This window comes from Diprion similis, chromosome 1 (assembly GCF_021155765.1).
Source record: "Diprion similis isolate iyDipSimi1 chromosome 1, iyDipSimi1.1, whole genome shotgun sequence".
Lineage (NCBI taxonomy): Eukaryota > Metazoa > Arthropoda > Insecta > Hymenoptera > Diprionidae > Diprion > Diprion similis.
In genome coordinates, this window is record NC_060105.1 from 5,228,882 (window position 1) to 5,250,582 (window position 21,701).

Sequence of the window (21,701 nt, forward strand, 5' to 3'; positions counted from 1 at the left end):
TAATGTCCGACCACTGCAACGATACACGGAATCGCCTCGAAACTAATCGAAACTAGTCGAACCTCGACTCGACCTCGGCCCGCGGATACGCAATTGAAAGAAATGCGTCTCGACGGGAAAAATCGTGCGGCGTTCCTGCTTTTGAAAGTCACCGCAACGCGCTGCCACCATCTAGAAATAAATTTCTGCTCCAGCATTTACTTAATCTTGAATTATTGTGACGCAAATAGAGATCAAATTTGGAATTGTTTAATTATAATGACAAGAAAGAAGATGAGAAATGATTTTTCCAGTTTTCAGAAAGAACACCTACTTTCTGTTGTTGTACTAATTAAGAAAACCAAAAAGGATAGGATAAAGCGGAAGCTACCACGAGCTCACGTTCGTAGCCATAGACATAGGAATCACATATGTCTATGTTGGTGGCTTACTTCACAGCGCAACTAATGGGTCGTAAAATCAACTAGTACCTTCCCCCCTTTTCCAATGTACCGCTCAATTCAAATTGAAGGTTGTGGCGAAAAAAATTTTTTACGTGGGCACGTGTGGGTGTAATGACGACAGCTGTTAAGGAATAGGGTTTGTGCGTATATTTGTGTGGAAACCATAGCACAGTTTTGTGCTATGTAGGTGCTACTAATGTAGCACTTGAATGAGTAGTCAGTACATAATAATCACAGGAATCCAATGCAAATATCAGCATGATTCACGTTCATTACCATATTCACAGCTTTTCAATTATTTGTACATTCAACAGTATCTACAGTGCATGATTCTGAACCTCCAGCAGATACTCTGCCAAAGTAGATGGCCTCAGATCTTCATTGTGAAAATTCTGATATGCCGTTGTCACTGTAAGTTTGGCATATCCATCAGAAGTTGATGCTGTTGTATTATTTGCAATTATTACAAACAAAAGATTGACTTATAGAACTAAGAGATTACGTGGATCAGGATACAAATATCTGATTGACTTACCTGACTTACCTGTAGCTTCCATATTTCTGACAGTAAACACACTGTTGCGAGCCAGCAATTTCCGAGACTTACATTTCCAAATATATTGTGGCTCAAAATGGTTAACGCAAATTTGTAAATTTTCTCCAATGTTCGTTCCCTTGGCATAAGGTGTCTCGTGTTGTTTTATTTACTTACAATTTCTGGGAATATTTCTTTACATTTTCGTGGGTCACGAAAAACTCTATGTTTAGGTCATGAAGTAAGAGGGATTAGGTGTGTGTCATCATTTTTTTTGTCACCTTCAGCCTGGCACCGCAACGGTCACACCAATAGACCACAACCCAGTAGGTGGCACTTGCAGCGACGACCGCTCATTATTTTCTTTGGAAATAACTACAATGATCAGCCTATTATTTGAATTACATTTTTTTTAGTTTTAGCACAGCGAAATGAGAAATTTTATCCGTTATCTATTGGTTATTTATTATTAAACTCCAGATCATGTCCGTTGATTGAAGATTACGCAAACGATACGAGAGATCAATTTCATTTTTGACAGATATCCCAAGCCTGAACATAGCTGGATATCGAAGTATCGGTTGGCGCTTTCGAATTTGAAAGCCAAACACGCGCAACCGTCAACGGTATCCAGCGGCATTAGTGAGTCGGTTTCGGGAAGGAATGATTTGTGAGAGAAAGAGTATCGGGAATACACAAAATTTGGATAAATTTAGAAAATTCGTAACGCCACGGCGTGATTCTTTTTCCGAAAAATGTCGGACAGCATAAAGGTTGCTATCAAAGTGAGACCGCTCATAAAACGCGAAAAAGATGACAATTTGCCTGTGCAATGGGACGTTCAGGGCCAAACTATATTCTGCATCGATCCAGAGACAAAACGACGCGGAGAGCATTCCCACGTTTTTGGTGAGGATTTCGCAGTGTTTTATTTTTTAAGGTTCAACCAAAAATACGCTTAAATTTTAGCTCAAGTTAACCTAAAAATTTCCATCTTTCCACTTTACGTGCTCCTCGTCACTTACTGTAGTCAATCATTCATATAGTCCTATTCATCTATTTATGTATTTTCATTAAGACAGTTTCGTTTCTTCTGACAAGCGAAAGTGTCGTTCTGTTCCTGGTGAATCAATTAGGAAAGACAAAAAAGTATATCTGATGCCATTACTCATACCACTTCATATTTAGCCACATTTGCTAAAAATTGTCGTCTTTCTTGTTCAAACTTGTGTCCTAAGATCCACAATGCAACAGCAATAAAATAATATATCCAAATAAAATTTTTTCAGATCACATATTTGGCATGGATGCAGATAATGCCCGTGTATTTGATGTTGCCGTCAAACCTATAGTTGATGCCACTGTCAATGGATTTAACGGTACGATTTTTGCCTATGGGCAAACAAGTTCTGGAAAAACGTATACTATGATGGGTACGCAAGAAGAGCCAGGAATCATACCAATGGCAGTTGAAAATATATTCGATGCTATTGCCAATACTTCAACACGGGAATTCTTATTACGGTAATCTTTCATATCCTAAGCTTGTTTTAGTTATATAAATAGGATAACTATTACCTTAAATGGTTGAAGGGTGGAATCGAAATTTAAATGCTTAAATGATCCCCAAAATTACCTCAGGTGCAAAAACCTTACGCCAAGTACGTTAAAGTAGAAGGTACCCAACAAGAATAAAATTTACTTAGAAACCACCAAAATAACAATGTACATCCAAGTAAACACCAGAGTTTTGAGCTACCCAAGCTTCCTTAATCATTCAAATATTTATCATGGAATCTTGATATTAACGCAGACTTGACTTTTCGATTAATGATTATCGATTGGAGATCGAGGTAAATCTCACTTCTGAATTAGGTACCATGAAATAAAAATTTGAATAACTTGAAAAAATTTGAAAGACTTGATGGATGAAAGCTACATAATTTCAAGTGTAGAAGCAATCTTCCATCATGTGAACTTTTACTTTGAAGTGACCAATATCTAATCATCTAGAAAACAACACATAGTGTTGAGATTTACTGTTGGTATTTCTACAATCTTGCAGAAAGATTCCACTTTAGTTTCTGGAAATGTAAAAATTTCAAACCTTTCTAAAGTGATATTATTTATTTACTTATTTGATTTATGTAAAGCGCGATCATACAATATTTAAAATGATGAGAAATATTCAATCATTAATGTTCTATAGCAGTGATTAAATACCTGTACATAGGTCAGACGTGGAAAGAACCTTTAACGAAAATAGATACTTGAATGCATAAAAGAGTCAAATTATTTCCTTATACCATTTAGCCAATTTCCCAGATTTCTTTTTTATAGTACTTTTTTTCTCAAGTTCAATACCTTCCCAATGAAAGATGATGCGTCAGTTTGCGAGCGTTCACTTTTTAATGAACTTGGTGTGATTGGCAACCGCTGATCTTGATTTTCAAATGTTGCAGATAATTGTGAAAGGGGTCAAAATATGTGATAATATTTTCGCCTTATAGATCGTACACATCTTGTCGGGATAAAGAGACTGCATCGGTTTGGGTGTGAATTTTTTTTTTTTAAATTTAGTTGGCATGGAACTTTACTGAGTCTCTTGACGTACAAAGTGTGCCTCAAATTAAAAAAATGTACACATCAATACATGGATACTTCAAATGGATAGTACACAGTAGTTTCATTACCATTGACCATTCATGCTGTTCGCAGAGTGTCATACTTGGAAATATACAACGAGAAAGTAAACGATCTATTGCACAAAGATGGAACAGATTTGAAGATTCATGAAGATTCAAATGGTCAAGTTATTGTCAATTGTAAAGAGGAGGTAACCAACTGTCCTCAAAATGTGTTATCCATAATGAAGAAGGGTGAGAAGAATCGAAGGTTCGGAGAAACAAATATGAACGATAGAAGCAGTCGTAGTCACACAATATTTAGGATTGTAAGTGAATTACAATTTCTCTAAGGAATGAATCCGTCACATAGGAAGAATTGAACATTTCGTTTCGCCTGTTTTTCCCAGACCATTGAGAGCCGAGACGCAGCTTCCAGTTCTGATGGTGCAATTCAGGTTTCACAATTAAATCTAGTTGACTTGGCAGGCTCAGAAAGGGTTCGTCAAACAGGGGCAACTGGTGATAGGTTTAAAGAAGGACGTCATATTAATTTGTCTTTGACTTCATTAAGCTTAGTAATCAAGCAGCTAAGTGAATCTAAGGAATATGTCAACTTTCGCGACAGTAAACTGACCAGGATTTTACAAGCTTCTTTAGGAGGTAATGCAATGACGACTATTATTTGTGCTGTTACGCCGGCAGCTCTTGAAGAAACACAATGCACATTGTCGTGAGTATTCACTTCTGACATGAAATATTTTTATTCAATTTTATTTCATATTAAGGGACCAGTATATTGACAATCTTAATTCTTCAAATACTTTCCTTACCAAACATGTTGATTTGATTTATACCAATAACTACATGAACCTTGTCAGGCAGGTATTAATTTTGAATGTATTATAGAATTGTAGTTATTGATTATAGGTTTGCAACGCGAGCGAAGTGTATTAAAAACAAGCCTAAACTGAACGAAGTAGTGTCTGATGCCGCATTGTTGAAACGGTTCGCTAAATTAATAGAAAAACTTTCTTCAGAACTTGCAGTAAGTAGTGCCAGCAGAATTAGTAAAAGTTGTAAAATTGAATTATTTTTATTACTAAACAAATACAATCTTTCTCTGTGTGAATGCTCATTTATGCTTCTAATTGTGGAATCATCACATTAGGTTGTAAATATGATACTTTGTGTCGTTCTGATTAGTAAATCATGCATGTTTATGTGTTCTTGTGTTTCATTCTTACCGGTACTTTGGGACCTCAATTCAACTATTAATATAGATGTAAACAAGATATCAATATTACATTTTCCACAGTCTTACATAATACTTGCAAATCATTAATCACAGCTTAAATTAAAATGAAGAATTGTTTTAATTAATTGTCAATTTGCTTCCTAGTATCAATATATTTATAGATCAGAAAGGCATTGAAAATTGAAAAATCTTTATTAAGTCAGGCAAAAATCATCTCAAATATTAAAGAAAAAAAATGTTGATCTGATTTAAAAAATTTCTCTGCGGATTATTTGAATCCACAGAATATATACACCAATTCAAGTTATTTTATACAGTTATGAACGTGAACAAACATGCTGACATTTAACAGGTGTTACCAAACTCAAGGTTGGCTGATGACGCCTGAAAGTGTTTTAGCAGAAAACCATATTAGCGTAAAACGATTTAATACAGTCATAATCCACGATTATGAAGTAAAAATTGAGTCATAGTTGAAATATCGTTCAAAGTGAGTGTAGTTATGAAAAAAAGAATTGTCTTTGTAGGGAAATCGAACTTTAAATTTACCACAGTTTCTATTCCAGTTGTACCACAATTTTTCGTAATTTCAATCAGTTACGTAACATTTAAAATTCCTAGGAATACATTTAAATAAAGAGCTACCTTGTGCGTTTGTATGCATACCTCGTATAGTTCATAAAGAAATTGCTCATTCATGTATGATTCATCACATTTCTAAGCGCGCAGGAATATCATATTACTATTGAGTATTGGGACATGAAGTGTCAATAAGTTGTTACTTCTGTCCATAATATCGACTCGACAGGAGTTTTAAGTAACGTTGGATGCTGTTTCATGTTACTAAAACATTGTTAGTAAGCATTATAAAAGAAATGCCAGACAAATAAAATCATTTTACAGCAAGAACGACAAGCAAATAGATGCGGAGAAGTTAAAGAAATGGAGTCTAAGCTTCAAGAAAAAGATCAGTACATTCAACTCATAGAAGATCGAATGCAACTATTGAAAACAAAAATCGTATCATCCGCTAATTCGGTAGAAAATCTTGACTTCAAAACAAAATCTCGACGAAGGAGAACTTGGTGTGGGCCCTCAAATCCGAGTTTTCTTAATCATAGTGGGATGTTACCTACTATACAAGAGTTACCTACTACAGAAAATACCATATCAGATTGGAAAGCGGCACAGTCCACCAAAAATCGGACCATAATACAAGCACCGCTGAATAATATAAATGAAAGTAAGTGCTTGAAGAATCTTATACCTTTAAAATATCACTATTAGCATTATTCAAATTGTATTTACTTATCTTTTATATATTGAGTTGGTGGAGTTTAATTTTTTACTTGATAAATCAAAATCTAGTCTGTTATCTTTGCATATTTTGATATTATTCATTTCCTTAGTATCTCACAGTTAAACATAAGGGGTAAAAAGTTTTTAAAGCATGTCCGGTTATTTGGGTTTGGATCTTACTCGAACTTTACGTAGCGTGTAAAGTTGTATTCAGTAGTAAAAGATATTTTTATACTGTATAAATTTATGCGTCAATAATTTCTTGATACGGCAGTAGAATTCCAAACTAAGATGGAAGACTTTGAACTGGAACTAATTGAGAGTGAACGAAACTGGGAGATGGGAAGATTTTCATCTGACAGTGAAGATCTAGAAGACAACTACTATATTACGAAACGAAAGCGTGGTGGAGATCATGTTAAGTTTCTTGACGATGTGTCAGTATACCCATTCGTTGACAATGAAAGAATCGCTAGCTCTCCAGAGATGCCTGAACTTTCAACTCCTCCTCAAAGGTAAATGAAATGATATAAATATGTGAAATCAAGAACTGCGAAATATAAAATTTCAGTCATTTGCAAGAGTAATTTATCGTCTTATTTTCATTATGGGGAAAAGTTTATTTGTTGTTATCAACTTTTAAGTGTAACAATAGATAACTGAGAGTATTTCCGTTTTTCAAAGTAATATATTCCCCCGCAAAAATTTGACTTTGAAACATATAAAAGTAAAAATTGAAGCTAATCTGGATAATTAGAAGTATGGATATAATAAACCAAATTGCATACTTGAACGTTTTGGGCAAAAGAAATCCCCTCTCCGTAACGTTTGGTTTCTCAACACATTATGCATGTGGATACTTTCTAATTCAGGTTCGGAATGATATTACAGTCAGATTTATCCCAGAATATGTTATCAATCCGGGCAAACAGTATTTGTCAATTTCACCTGTCTTCATTTATCTTATGATCATGCAGAAATCGGGCTAACAGTGTTTATGATCAACTAAAATTGATACTTACTATTGTTTGGTGTTATATATCATCCTTCGTTTATGTTATCATGTGATCCAATGACGTCTATTTCATTGTCATAATGCTTTACTTTCACTGATGCAAACTTTAAAACGTATTTGGTGAGTTGGACTCATGATATTTAATGTGTATAATACATATGTTTGATAGAGTTATACTTTATCTATATCTAATGGTATTAATTCAATTTTCATTTATGGTTAATTATTAGATTTTCACACCACGAATAACAATCATTCTATTTATTTGTAGAGTAAGCTTCATGCTCTCTGTGGAATTTTGCACTAGAGTTTAGATTAAACCTCTCATCTTTGAAGTTGTTACCATTGTTTTTATTACCAGTGTCGTATTTGATAAGGTATCTGAATCACTTATCTTTGAATGGAAATATCACCAACAGGTTTGAGAATTGATAATTTATAAAAATTTAATGTCAGGTATAATGTACACTATTCCGAAAACTTTCCATAACTATGTATCCATTGCAAGATAAACTTTTGTCCAGCAAAAATTAAGACAAATGAGCTTTTCTATACTGAACAAGGATTACAGTACTTAGTGCATAGCTATCGTTATGTAGATCCATTACCTTCTTTTACCCAGAGTACCATGCAAATTTTAAACTTCATGTAATTAAATATCCAATTCCAAACATGATACTAAACAAGTATGCCTTTAATATCATTTATTCTTTACTGGAAATTGGTGTAAACGTTTATTATTCTCCTGTTTCGAAAACACAGTATAAATTGATTTAAACAATTTGAAGCCAAAATTAGTGAAAATTTGAGTCAATTTAATTTTTTTATTTGTCATTGTCATTGTCTTTCATTTGATTAGTGATAATCATCGGTATACCAGAGTATTCAATCAATGAGAGATGGTATGGCTTTGTTTTCTTTAGTTTATTATTAAAAAATTATTTCCTGTAATAACCCCAAGTGCACATTAATGTAATAAGTTCATGTAATACTAATGTAAAGTTCTAATGTAGAGTCAGTATTAATAAACAGTGTAATGATAATGTAGAAAACCTACAACAGCTTCTCAATATGTTATGTATAAATTTGGAATTTGTATTAATCTTCAGTTCATTTTGCTCCTTCTTACATTTTTTATGTTTAATTAAAAAAATTCTCCACACTGATATGAATAATTTTGAAGTACTCATACTAAATATAAAAAAACACACGAAAAAACTTTTTCAATACTCATAAATTGTTTGTGCAGAGTTTAAGTTTGTAGTATATTCAAGATTTCATTCATTATCTCATAGACGAGGAGAAGAAGAAGAAGACACTGGTACGCCAAAGGAAGTTCTAAGGGATAGAATAGCCAATCTAGCTAATGAATATAAAACACTCCAAGAATTCACAACATTAGAAAAACAGCTTTACACCACAGAAACAGTTGAAACGACAGATTCAGTGCAATATGAAATTAAATACTTTGAACTGGAATCTAAATACAATGCTGCAATACAAGAGAATGAAGTAATAAAAAAACGACTTGAATCGTTATGTAGAATAGAAGAGAGCCACAAATTAATAGAATCAGAGAAAAATCAACTCAAAATGGATATGGTAAGTTCGTTGATTGTAATTATTAATTACATTCTAAAGTTAATGAGTTTTTGTTATTTTGTAGGAGGAAAAACTTGTAAGGTTAAAAAAATTGGAAGAAGAAAGAACTGACTATGAATGCCAAATAGAGTTACTAAAATCAAAACACAAAATGCGTGAGAAAGAGTTGGAAACGTCACTGCAGGTGAATACTATTTTTTTTTTCTTCATTAATTTTTGTTAGATTTGAAAATATTCAATAACATTTCAACCTGCAAATGCTTCGTGCGATATTTATGAACTAAATTTTCATAGGTAATTAATAACATTCGTTTGAATTACCAAAGTTTGAGAGTCCTGTGTTACGTTTTAATAATTTATTATATGGTGATCGACGAGTCTTACAATAAAGTTTATAATAGAATATAAAATGAATTCTCCCTATTTGTTGCAAGCCAACAAACTTGGCTTGATAGTTTAAAGTTGAACACGAATAGACAGCACCAAGTGTAAGATAAAAATAGAATTCAATTAAAAACAAGACCTAAAACAGAATAAACAGGAATAAAACATATAATATCAGACAGTGATAGTTAAAATATGCATAAGAGCATAGAGCGGATCGAAGATATTGTACAATGAAGGGAAATTGAATACAAATAGTCTACTAGGTGTGATATTTTATTTAATCAAGCGATTTTTAGTTTGTTATTTTTAAGTATCGTTGTGAATTTGTTATTGTTTTATTACCTGTTCAGCATTTAGTTTGTACACACACTTCACGGAATTCTGTTTACACAAATTTAAAATCTAATGCTCTCTTTTGACTGTTGAAGGCCTACTGCCTCACTGATCCTCTCAGACATTCTATCTTAACTATTCATTTTAAATAGAATACGTCGTCACACCTGTGTCTAATGTGGAGCTGTTTATGCCTTGAATTCTGTTTAGATCGCATGGACGGATTCTGCAAACGTAGCTGACAATCAAAAGTCTACGACTAGTCACTTGCAATCTTTGGTTGATAATTTAATGAAGGAAGTTGAAGCTCTAAAAGAGAAACTAGAAACCAATAAAATATCGTCAGCACCCGAAGTATTATCGACAGAGGTTGAACAAATGAGGAAAACTGTAGAGGAGTATGATATTTTGATTGAAACTGAGCGAAGAGACAAAAGAAAATTAATCGAAGAGCTGGAAGAACTGAAAAAGTCATTAGATCGTCAATCACTCATCAATCGCAGTATAACGCTAACCAGAAATGACAAATCTCTCAATCCATGTGAAAGGTCATCATCTATAAATGAAAATAATTTTAACACGAGTGAGTTATCTGAGAAAGTAATTTGTGAAAACCTTTGTGACTCTGTCCATATGGATGCAGTACAATTGAACTTGAATAGTACCGAGAATGAGCAAAATTTTGCAGAGATCACCCCATTAGAATTCAAAAAAATGAACTTGGAATTACGAACAACTTCGAACGCAAAATGCTTGGAACTTGAATCAATTGAGATGCATAAATATGAAAACGAGATACAAAATCTGAAAAGTTACATAGAAAATTTGGAACATTTTATTAAAAACATTCAAACTGAAAATGAAGATCTTAAAAATCAACTGCATAATCAATCACAGAATTTAGAGGACAATATTGATGATATCAAGAAGAGACTAATCCAGCAGGAAAAGATAACTGACACTTTGGAGAAGGACAAAAACACTTTGACACAATGTATCGGGCAACTTTCACAAGTGAAATCTGAGTCGATTGTGACTACTAAATCCGACTCTGTCGACAAGCCGAAAAGTAGTAACGAGAAAGAGGATACTGAAGATTATAGCAGTATATTTACTAATGCTAGTTATTTCGATGAAATGGATGTATCACTCACACAAGACACTACTTTACTGAAAGAAATAACTGGTAATGGGTCGTATTTCGAAGATGATAAAACAGCGTGTAATGCAACAATGGTAGAAAACACTATTTCAGAGTTGGAAGATTCAAACAAACATCTCGAAGTCATAAAGACCGATCTTTCGAGCACGTCGATGGCTGGGGAAGACAATCTTTCGTACAGTGATATTATAAACAAATTACATAAAATAACGAATGCAAAGATGTTACTTGAGGATAAAAATGCAAAAATAGCAATGGAACTTCAATTAAAAATTCAAGAGTCTGATGAAATTAAAAATGATGTCCAAGGCTTGAGACTGGGCATTGAAAAATTGCAACAAACTATTCATTTGCTGACCACAGAAAATATGGAGATGTCCAATAAACTAAGCCTCGAAAAAGATCGTGCCAGAGAAGTGGAAGCCCAATATCAGGTAAATCTTTGGTGATTATAATGTTAGCAAAATAGTTCCAAATTTTATGTTAATTTTTTTTTTTACTGATCAATGTCACATTCTATAATGCTAATTATAAAAATATCTAGTTGAATTCAGTTAAGCATAGTCATTTTTCCAGGAACAAATTGAAGACCTTCATCGTCGCATATCGAAAATTGATGAGGATAAAGTGAATTTGGAAAATCAATTGAAGATATCTCAGGAAAATTTGGTAAATTCACAAAACACCTCACTACCTAATATGGAAGATGAGGCCAGAGAAAAGATTATGATGTATCAGGAAAAGATTGATTTGTTGACAACGGAAAATATTGAACTATCCACAAACCTGATGGATAGAATAGATGAACTTGACAAACTCAAAGAAGATCAAGTTCTTTTGCACAATCACAAGTGCTCAGACATAGATGCTGTTCAAGAATTAAGGGTACAACTGGAGAGTATAACTCGAGAAAACACAGAGCTTTCGAAAAACCTGATGGAAAAAATTGAAGAGTCAGACAGTTTAAAGCATGCCTATGAGTTGTTGGAGAAAACCTTGGCGACACCTGTGAAAGACATGTTCCCTGAATTAAAAAATGAAAGTGATCGCTGTCTAAGAAATACCGAAGCAGGATCATCTGCCGGGGCTGTTACGTCACTGCAAAAGAAAGAACAGTTTGAAGCGGCAAGCCAGACTGAGAACTGTGAGGAATCTCAAATCAATATCGAGGATTTGAAATTTAGTTTGGCCAAACTCAGGGAAGAAAATGTTTCCTTACTTAATAAAGTAGAAGCCTTGCAGCACGAAGCAATTGCTCTGAAATCTGAGTTATTGACAAATGATAACGGACTAAAGGAAGAACTGGAATTAGCAAAACAATGTATAACTAAAGAAATCGGATTTTTAAAACCCGGACTTGAAATCTCAACTTTATTGACCAAAACGGTGGGTGAACTTCTGAGAGATTTCATCAAAATAATCATGACAAAAGAACAAGAAATTATTACGAAGGTAAAAGAAGATTTCAAGCAGGAGAGGCAAAATATGGAGGATCAAAAAAGTCAAAGTGCAGACGCTGTACGACGAACCACAATTTGGGCCAACGAATTAGAAGCTGATATTGAAAAACTGCAAACTGAGATATCCCAACAAGAGAAAGTGAACGTGACATTAAAGTGTGAGATTGACAGATTAGAAAATGACTTGAAAGAAAGCAATCATGAAAAGCAATTACTTCAAGAGAAAATTGGAGTCTTAGAGAATGATTTCATGAACTTGCAGATAGAATTGAGTAAACAATCTAATTCTAATAACAAGCAAGATGAAGAGGTAAATGCTATACAGGAACGGGAACGGATAGCTCTAGCTGCTTCGAAAAATCGTGAACTTGAACTTCAAAACAGTATTAAATCTGTGAAGGATCAACTGAATCAAAAAATAGAGGCGTTAACATATGCACTAGAACAACAAAGAACAAAAAATCTTGACCTCAAAAGTAATCTGGAAGGACTCCAAGCCACTGAAAGTCAACTGAAAAGTATCATTGATCTAAAATCTACAGAGCTGATAAAATTGCAACAACGTGTAGTAACGTTAGAAATGGAGAATGCACAAATGATACTTGTACGTAACCAATTAAATGAAGAAAATGAAAACAAAACCAAGCATATTGAAGAAATCACTAGTATTTTAAAAATTAAATGTGATGAAATGTCTGAGTACAAAACTAAACTGGAATCAATTGTACCTGAATGTGAAATATACAAAGAGCAAATTAAGGAACGAAAACAGTATGCCGAGAAATGTAAGCATGAGTCCGAACAGTTCAAACAGGAAGTCGAAAAAGAATTGAATCTTCTTAATGACAAACTCTGTGATGAAAAAATTAAAAACGGTAGCTTGCTCAGTCAACTCGCCGACTTGAACGACAAAAATAAATTACTAACATCAGAAATAGAGGAACAGAAAGAGAGGTGTGAAGAATTGGAAAAAACTAATGAAAAATTAAATAAAAAAGTGCGGAACAGTACAAGTAATTTTAAGGTCGAGGCTCAAATAGAAGATCTAAAGGATCAAAATGAGATGTTACGAAATAACGCAGAAGGTGCGAGCAACAGAATAACTGAATTACTGGAAGTTAAAAATTCAATAACAAAAGATTTCGTCTCTTTACAAGAAAAATATAGAATTTTACTAGAAGAGAAAAGCGAACTAGACCAACTTATTGCATCCAACAACAGAAAATCTGCTTCATCTGACTTGCAGTTGTCAGAAATATGTAACCAGCTCGAAAGCCAGATACTAGAAAAAAAAAAGATTTCCTTGGAATTGGAAGCCACAAAAGTAATTGTATCACAAAAAGACAAAGATCTTACAATTGCCAAACAGGAAATCGAAAGGCTCAATCTTGCCAATAAAGAACTTGACCAAGAGGCAGAGGAACTCGCTCAAAAGATACAGGAAGACCTTGCTGAAATTGAGAAACTTCGGAATGAACTTTTTGATTCGCAAAATAAGTTGAAATCAATATCGACTAACGTCACAGATAAAATCGAAGGAAAAGAAGAAGGCAGAGGCAGAAAATCATTCCAAGATGTGGCTGCAGTAGAGGTACTCATTCAGCAGAATAAAGAACTCCGCCAAGAGCTTGAAACCCTAGGCATAACAACTGATTTCTTACGGAAAGAAAATGTAGAGCTTAAAGCCAAGGTTGCAGAACTTGAGTCACAAAGTTACAATAACTCCAGAAGTACGTTACTTGAAGTTGCAAATTCCTCATCTAATGCATTATCTACCGATCAGTTACCTTCGTTAGCTAAAAAAGTTCGCGAAATGGAACTGGAAATAGTCTCCAAAAACGGAAAAATAGCGACTTTAGAGTTGCAAATACTAAGTGAAAACTTTCCGTACCAGAAAAAGTGTAGAGATTTAGAGGAAAATCTTTCTGCTTTTAAACATAAGGTAGAAACGAATTAGTTATTGTATCTAGTATGTTTAAAAAATTTTTTTTTTAAAAGTAGGTCTTAAACCTGTTTGAAACTGAATAAATTCTCTTACAGAACGCCATTTTGAAGGAGGAAGTGAAGAACCTCCAGAAAACTATGGGGTCTGTCAGTGCTATCGACTGTGAGGCTTGCAAGAAGAGACAAAGCAACAGAAGAGATCAATCCACTCAATGCCTACCCGAACACAAAACTTATCTCAGTGGCACAAGCAGTGGCTTTGTTGATGTTAGTCTTATATCTACGATTATTCATCTACCAAATTTTCGTTTCCAAGTCAGGTAAACATACCAATAGCTGGACATGAACCCAACACCAGACAGTTTGAGTATCTGAATGTTATTGATAAATTTCGTCCCAGCTACTGGTATATGTAATTTAATTTAGCATCCATACGCTTATTTTCCTGTTGTTGCTATACACACTGTATTACTTATGCAGGAATATGCTAAATTAGTCAAACTCGAGAAAGAGAATAAGCTAATGAGGGATCTGTGTCGAAGTCGGATGCGTGAAATCCAGAAACTCGGAAAAGAAATATCTAAACAAGAGTTAATCATCTCAGAGAAATCCATGGTTGAAACTTCACTTCTGAAAAAACTATCTGAATATGAGATGACACGATTAGAAAAGTTCCGGGTGCAAACAACATCGCCTATTGAAGAAAGTAAAAACAATTCTCCCGACAAGAATATACGATCTTTGCCCAATCGAAGCAAGTCTCCACGTGAAGAGAATGTCAAGCGGTGAGATATTTTTTAATCAGTGCATTCATCCAAATCTTGGTGCCTTAATATTGACCAGCATGATTTTCTGATCTTCCCTGCAAATCTGAAATAAATATTTCCTTACTAAAAATAATGTAAGATAAGTGCCTCAGTTTTTTTTCTTAGACTGCTGCACATGCATGAACTATGCTTTGGGTGCTCGATGTACGCTATTTTTATTCGTAATGCATATAAACTTGATAATAGTAAGCCGATGTGTATGATAATATATGTAATTAAATTTACCACAGCGCATTGAAAGAAAACTTGTCCTTTAATATTTTGGACGGTGCATCAGCAGTAAAATCCAACCATATTAGCAGCATATGGACTCACTACCCATAGATTATATTCTCTTATTTATATTACTTATCGGTTGACCAGCAAGCAATTTATGATGAAGAGATATCAATTTTTATTATTACGAACGTATGAATGAAAAGTGTTGACTAAAGTAACTTAAAGACTTATTATTTTTGTAATATCTTATATATAGAATTATATGATGCATTTTTAGATTTAAATACGATAGCTTTAAAAATCAAATAATATTTATATCTTTGTTTCAATCAGAGGCCTTAGAAGTGTCTTCAGTTGTATAATAAGGTCTCTAAAGGAATTATTCCTTTACTTTATGTACTGCTTTGTATTTTTTTGTATTTCGTGACTCCATTGTTGTACAAAGTAAACTTTCGGTAAAGACTACGTGATTCGGTATTGAAATATTTGACACACAAGACAACTCCAAGAAGGAATGTGAAGCGATCATTGTGTGTCAATCTCATCCAAGTATTGAATAATCCAAGAATGTACTGCACAAAATCTTTACTGGATTTACTTTTGTCTCTAAACCTTTATACTTATCTAAGCACAACTTTTACAATGTCTATGTATTTGGTGAAAAATATAATAGTACTAAAAATTATATTTCAATTGCATATACTGGAGTCATTTGTGGTTAAAAAAAAATGTAATCGCACTGAAAATTACTTATTTTTTACACATTATAAAGTCAGATGGAAGTTTACAAATCAAAATTTTTTCGAAATTTTTTTGGTACTATTATGTTTTATCTTCAAATGGTCCCGAATTTGCTTTTATTTGAAGTTGATCAAAATGTAAATTCATTTCGTCAGTTGTAAAAACATGTCTGTTTTGTGATGAAAGTTTCCATAGACTTTTATACTGTACTTTTATACTTTACGGACTGCCTCATTATCTTTCTGACAACACAAGAATTGTCAGAAGAGAATGACTGAGATTATATTATTGTAAATTATAATGATGAAATAAATTCATTTTGCTTTCATTACAATTTTCATTACCTCGGTATTTCTTTAGTTCCGTCTCCTCTTAATTTTACTGCCATGAGCAGATCCTTTCCCTTTTAAAAACTTTTTATTTCGCTGTGATCTTGCACCACCGTCTTTAACACCAAACTTCTTTTTTTGTCTGTAACTAGACTTTTCATCATCATATCTGTTTTTATTACCAAACTTGTTATTCTTTTTGTCACCGTTTTTAACGTTCCTGTCAAGCCTCAATTTCTTTGTCTTGTATCTAACTGGATATGAATTTGGTCGCTTCTCACCAGTTTTTGGTCGCCCCTCAAACAAATCTAGAATACAAATGAAAGTGCCCATTAATATTATTGTACAGAAATTGAATTTAATGATATGCTTTTTGTTTGCTCTAGTCCTTTACCTTTATCGGGTTCTTGGCCAACTTCCTCTCTATAATACTGTGCATCATCGTCTTCCTCAACCTGATTGTCTTCGTAAGACTCTTTTGCAGCTTTGTGCATCAGCACATCACTTTCTGATCGCTGTTTTTTCATACCCTTAAGACTTTTTTGTTTCTCTTCTTCCTTCATTGCTTCCTTTTTCTTTTTGTTCTCTTCCTGTACCTTTTTCCGATTTTCTTTAAGCTTTTTCTTTACCTCACGACTCTTTTCTATTTTGAGTTTTTCTTCCTCAGTTTTATGCACAAATTCATGATACATAACTTTTCCATCCAGTAATCCATCTTCAACTTTTATCAGCTGGAACAAGGGTAAAACATATTTATTCTCTATCCTAATTCTAAATACATGAAATATTTTTCTATAAAACTGTAATATATTTTTACCTGCATTGTAATGCGAGGCCCTAGTTCGACGAGTCTAATTGCACTCGTACCACTTTTGTGATTACCTCTGGATGATAATTTTTGCGGCAGAGTGACATGACTACTGGGATCTTCTTCTGCTTCGCTTTCAGAGAAAGTGGGTTTTGTAAGAAATTCTGAAAAGTCCTGACATTTAGAGAGATTGGGTACTTTAGCCTGTACTATTTTCTTAACTCCTTTTGACAATCCAACTGGTACCATTTTTATAGCGTAATGCCTAAAGTCTATTAGCTTTGTCACACTGTTGTAGTTGAGACAAACACAACGACGAATTGTGCTGAGGTTTACCTGAAAAACAATCCCCAGATCCGTCAAAGATTTCATGGCAAAAATGTATTCTAGGATGACAATACTTACAGTAGTAAGATTAATTGTCGGAAACATGTTTTGAAACATCGATGTCATAAGTTTCATTTGCATGCCTTCTCCACTGAAATTATTCAATACAATCAGTGGAGAGTGTTTGAAAGCCTCTTCAAATACCATTTGCTTCTTTATCGTTGAAACTACATCTCTCGCAAGTGAGAAACTGGTAATCTTAAAAGACAACGTTGGCCCCCTTGGTATTCTACAATTTTATGAGTATAGCAATTAACAAAATCCAAAGTATTAATCATTTATGCACAATTCAAGAAGTCAGAATATGACTATAGATATGAAATCTTTTAATGCAAGCAAGTTTTTGTAACACTCGTATTACCTGCAAAGTTTCAGGTACATTCCAAGTTCTGTCCTTGTAAAAATGCACATATGAGAAACATGGAGAGCACCAGAAACCGAAACGAAATCTTTAATCGTGTTTCGTTTCCGAGCTTTCAATGATGATGCTGTGTAAGGTTCCATAACTCTTCGAAAATCCTTAGTTAACTCTAAAATATGTCCTCCTGGAAGTCCACGTTGTATAACAAAAGAATGAGGAGCACGCACCAAATCCACAGGCTCTTCGGTGTTTACTTGTTTGTTCCGCTTCACGCAGCGGCCCTATAAACAGTATAAATCGCACGTTATATTCGGATGGGTATATATGTTGATGCGTGATGACCGGATTTTTAGTATAAATTCATTGGTCTGTATGGGCTGAATTCTACAGATTCTTTCATTGAGGTTATGAAAAGAGTGCTAGATATTAATTATGTCTGTGTTTACGTTTACTAGGAATGTTATTTCGTTCATTTGGGCGTAACAACTATCACTTACTTTTTTAGAACGTCCCATCTTAGAAAAATCTTTCGATAATGAAGCTTCGTAAACACAATCTTGCTGCACGCACGTTGCCGACGTGCTCCGTAACCTCAACTTGGCAACTGCAGAGCGTGCACACTGCGCAAGTGTGGGCCACACATGGGTGTTTAGGTTGGACAGCTGACCATATGCAGCTGACGAACTTTCAGCTTGTGCTTGGCTTGTGCTTGTTTTGTTGTCGTCTACCCCATGCACATATTCAAGGATATCAATTGAACGTAAAATGATTGGAATTCCAAAAAGATATATATTGTGGTTCGCGCACGAGCACGTCGATTTCAGGATAGCGGTAAGGAATTTTTCAAATTTGAAAGCTTCCACTAGATAATGGATGAATTAAATGATCATTTTTGAGGTTAATATTATAAACCATCGCATTTCTAACAGGAAATCGAATCTATTTGTGAGATGTACGATATTAAAGTTAAAACAATTCTGAGGCCTGACGAGTACGTAAGTAAATAGATTTTTTTCTACTACTCACCCAGTTGTCATTGCTACTGTTCCTATAATTTTTAAGTTATGTTATTATTTCACACCTGGTGAACATAATACGTGTACTCCTTGTATTATAGAATGTTCTCCGCTGTCTATCATCAATAGCAATGTAGTTGTTACATCACTGAACCAATCTTCAAAAATAGCTTTGCTCAAAGCACAATTTTCCTAGGAATTTGAGTAAAGCACTGATGAAATTTTCTTTTTCCTTTCATTTTCTCACATTTTTCCGTTCACTGCACAAGATTTCTATCATTGCTAACTATAAAGCTTGTCCCTCCAGTAATACTTTCTTGGCAAATTTCTTGACACATAACGCCTACTTTATACCTGTACCTTTTAATTTGTTGAAAAAAACTGTAGCCATATTGGATAATCGAGTCGGATTCAGAAGATGCTGTAAAAAAAATTGCTAGCAGAGCGATATCGCTTCGTTCTTGCATTGAATTGTGGGGTCATGGGAGCAGCCAAGAAGATTTCCACAGGAGTTTGAAGGAATACCCGCAAGAAAACATGAGGCTGCATCTTAATAATGAAAAATCCTTCAAAGTTATCGTCGAGACGTTTTGTAAGCATTTTTCACAGGATGAGAAAATTAAGAAAATAGAGGTAATGGACTGCCTAGTATATTTGAAAAAACAAGGTGATCCGTACTATCTGATACTGTGATTTAATTACAGTCCTTCAGTTATCTCCCGATAGATGGTCCTGTAAACTTGCGAAATCCAGATACTGCATTGATGTACATAGAATATTATGGACTAGATCCTAATACAATACCTGAGAAACCATATCAATTTTTTTTTGGAAGATTGGTAAGAATTATGAATTATCGCATTGCGTGGATTTTGTAATCCAATAAATTTTGAACATCATTTTAAAATTGTCATGAAGTCACAATAATCGTGAATCTTGATTATTTTACGTTATATTTTCAGGTGGCTGATGGCCAGAGGCAATTAATACGTAAACTATCCCTCAAAACGCGGAATTTCATAGGAAATACCTCAATGGATCCTCAATTATCTCTGATAATGGCCAATCAAGCTCAAGTAAAAAATGGAGATTTAGTTCTCGATCCATTTGTTGGTTCTGGGTCGCTACTTGTTGCAGCATCCCAATTTGGAGGGTACACTCTTGGTACAGACATAGATTATTTAATGCTTCATGCACGCACAAGGCCCTCTCGGATATCACAAAAGGTTCACATCTTCGTTACTTTCATCAAATTAGTCAATCTTGTTATTAACTGGAAATGGCGATTCTTCTAAGACTATGTTACGGCCATGTGTTTTTAACTCTGATCTCTGTTTTTTAGACCAGAGGGAAAGATGAAAGTATAGCATCGAACATGAAGCAGTATGGAACAAGTTCATATTACATTGATGTTCTAGTGACAGATTTTTCTTTACCTGTCTGGCGTTCAGACATGAGAGTCGATGCAATTATCACAGATCGTAGGTTCAATGCATCACATTACTATGATGGGCACACGTTACAAGAGTTTAAAATTGATCAAAATTAATAATAGTAATAAATTCGAAAAATTCTCAGTAATTGAATTTCAGCCTTAAAATCATCTTAAATCTTGCACAGCTCCATATGGAATAAGAGAAGCAACGGAGCGTGTTGGTACCATAAAAAAACAACCTGTAATCGACCAGCATCAAGTAGCTAGTCATATTCCTTCCAAGATTGACTATGGGCTGCCTCAGATGTTCGTTGATCTGCTTTCATTTTCTGCGAATCATTTGTGTATTAACGGCAGATTGGTATGCTGGTTTCCTTTGTTCAGGTAAGAACATGAAAAATATCAGACTTATGATAAACTGACAACAAACTAAAGGTACCAAATGGTTACAATTTTCGATGACAGTAAATTTTTTGATAATTTTGAAAGAAAAAAAAATTCCATTTGCTGGTAAGGCGCTTTAAGGTGAGACTCGATAATTTCGATAATATCAAGTTTTTTATTTTTGAAACACCTAAAAAAATGTGATAAAAAATTCCTCCCAACAAAATTTATATTATGGTTATATATGTCCTGAAAAAAAAAATTTCAATCTCCTGCGATGAAAGTGTATGCGCAAGGAACTTTTGGCAGAAAATTTCCAGCATATCGCTTCCAAAAGTTTCAGTAATGAAAATAATTTACTGCATCGTATGTCATGTAAATGAACGTATACACGTGTCTACAGGGAACACTATGCAGACGAGCAGCTTCCCTCACATCCATGCTTGCAATTAATTGCGAATTCGGAACAAATTCTGAGTACATATACAAGTCGCAGATTGCTCACTTATAAGAAAATTCGAGATCCTCAGGTACATAGGAGCATCGTGAATTTGCAAATTTGCACAGTTGGTAGAATGATTTCATTTCACCATTTGAAATGAATGTCACAGAATCCTGTGTATTTTTATTCCAAGTGCATGATTTATATCTTTTGTTCCTTGTAGGATGATGATCCAATCGACGATTCGAATGTATTAGACTTCCGTGTAAGATATTTCGGACATGGTGATGAAACAAGAAAAGAAAGAAGAATGAAGAGAGCAGAACAGCGGGCAAAAAATAAAGAGAACTGGGAAAAAAACATTAAGTCAAAAACTGCAAGATGACTACATCTGTTTTAGAATTAAAAATGTTAAAAGTTTATTTAACAAACCTGCTTATTACTTTTTCAAAAAATACTTTATATAAATACGAATTTTTGTTTCCACTCTTTATTTATCAGTAACGATATCATGCAAGTGGAAATTGTAAACGTGGTCTGTCGTTTTTCAAAATACCATAGTATTTTTAAACGTACTATTCGACTTCAATTCTCAAGGTTGCCTAAATGTTATTCATTTGCCATCGCATGAAAAGGTCTTCTATAGATCCTGTTTTAAAACATATGTAAACATCCATAGAGGTCAAAAGC

At 34.0% G+C, this 21,701-nt stretch overlaps 3 protein-coding genes across 4 annotated transcripts; 2 read left to right on the plus strand and 1 right to left on the minus strand.

Moving 5' to 3' along the window:
* Positions 1-1,539: 1,539 nt before the first annotated feature.
* LOC124408297 (centromere-associated protein E) lies at positions 1,540-15,861 on the plus strand. 2 transcript variants are annotated; one of them, XM_046885160.1, is made up of 14 exons: positions 1,540-1,887; positions 2,268-2,502; positions 3,697-3,931; positions 4,013-4,335; positions 4,533-4,650; positions 5,764-6,103; positions 6,437-6,674; positions 8,470-8,776; positions 8,841-8,960; positions 9,707-11,092; positions 11,235-14,060; positions 14,159-14,329; positions 14,543-14,847; positions 15,120-15,861. In XM_046885160.1, the coding sequence occupies exons 1-14, from the start codon at positions 1,734-1,736 to the stop codon at positions 15,211-15,213; spliced, it is 6,852 nt and encodes a 2,283-aa protein (XP_046741116.1). In that variant the 5' UTR covers positions 1,540-1,733; the 3' UTR covers positions 15,214-15,861. The 2 variants fall into 2 exon arrangements, with proteins under 2 accessions (XP_046741116.1, XP_046741107.1); XM_046885151.1 differs by having other exon boundaries at positions 1,541-1,887; positions 6,434-6,674.
* A 268-nt stretch (positions 15,862-16,129) lies between these two features.
* LOC124408326 (protein Peter pan) lies at positions 16,130-18,345 on the minus strand. Its single transcript, XM_046885191.1, has 6 exons — positions 18,232-18,345; positions 17,735-18,015; positions 17,392-17,602; positions 16,996-17,322; positions 16,573-16,909; positions 16,130-16,486 (listed from the first exon to the last, which is right to left on the minus strand). The coding sequence occupies exons 1-6, from the start codon at positions 18,247-18,249 to the stop codon at positions 16,206-16,208; spliced, it is 1,455 nt and encodes a 484-aa protein (XP_046741147.1). The 5' UTR covers positions 18,250-18,345; the 3' UTR covers positions 16,130-16,205.
* A 48-nt stretch (positions 18,346-18,393) lies between these two features.
* Positions 18,394-21,684, plus strand: LOC124408333 (tRNA (guanine(10)-N2)-methyltransferase homolog). Its single transcript, XM_046885205.1, has 9 exons — positions 18,394-18,565; positions 18,664-18,729; positions 19,138-19,383; positions 19,455-19,589; positions 19,713-19,976; positions 20,093-20,231; positions 20,371-20,569; positions 20,973-21,099; positions 21,235-21,684. Exons 1-9 carry the CDS (start codon positions 18,500-18,502, stop codon positions 21,394-21,396), a joined length of 1,404 nt encoding a protein of 467 aa, XP_046741161.1. The 5' UTR covers positions 18,394-18,499; the 3' UTR covers positions 21,397-21,684.
* Positions 21,685-21,701: the final 17 nt, after the last annotated feature.

Excerpts from the sequence above, each read along its gene's own strand:
- LOC124408333 (XM_046885205.1), top strand. The coding sequence starts at position 18,500 with ATGATTGGAATTCCAAAAAGATATATATTGTGGTTCGCGCACGAGCAC. Across the intron at positions 18,730-19,137 it reads TTCTGAGGCCTGACGAGTAC|CCATATTGGATAATCGAGTC; the intron begins GTAAGTAAATAG and ends AAAAAACTGTAG. Across the intron at positions 19,590-19,712 it reads AATTTTTTTTTGGAAGATTG|GTGGCTGATGGCCAGAGGCA; the intron begins GTAAGAATTATG and ends TTATATTTTCAG.
- LOC124408297 (XM_046885151.1), top strand. The coding sequence starts at position 1,734 with ATGTCGGACAGCATAAAGGTTGCTATCAAAGTGAGACCGCTCATAAAA. Across the intron at positions 1,888-2,267 it reads AGAGCATTCCCACGTTTTTG|ATCACATATTTGGCATGGAT; the intron begins GTGAGGATTTCG and ends AAATTTTTTCAG. Across the intron at positions 4,651-5,763 it reads AACTTTCTTCAGAACTTGCA|CAAGAACGACAAGCAAATAG; the intron begins GTAAGTAGTGCC and ends ATCATTTTACAG.
- LOC124408326 (XM_046885191.1), bottom strand. Across the intron at positions 17,603-17,734 it reads ATGTACCTGAAACTTTGCAG|AATACCAAGGGGGCCAACGT; the intron begins GTAATACGAGTG and ends ATAAAATTGTAG. Across the intron at positions 17,323-17,391 it reads CGACAATTAATCTTACTACT|GTAAACCTCAGCACAATTCG; the intron begins GTAAGTATTGTC and ends ATTGTTTTTCAG.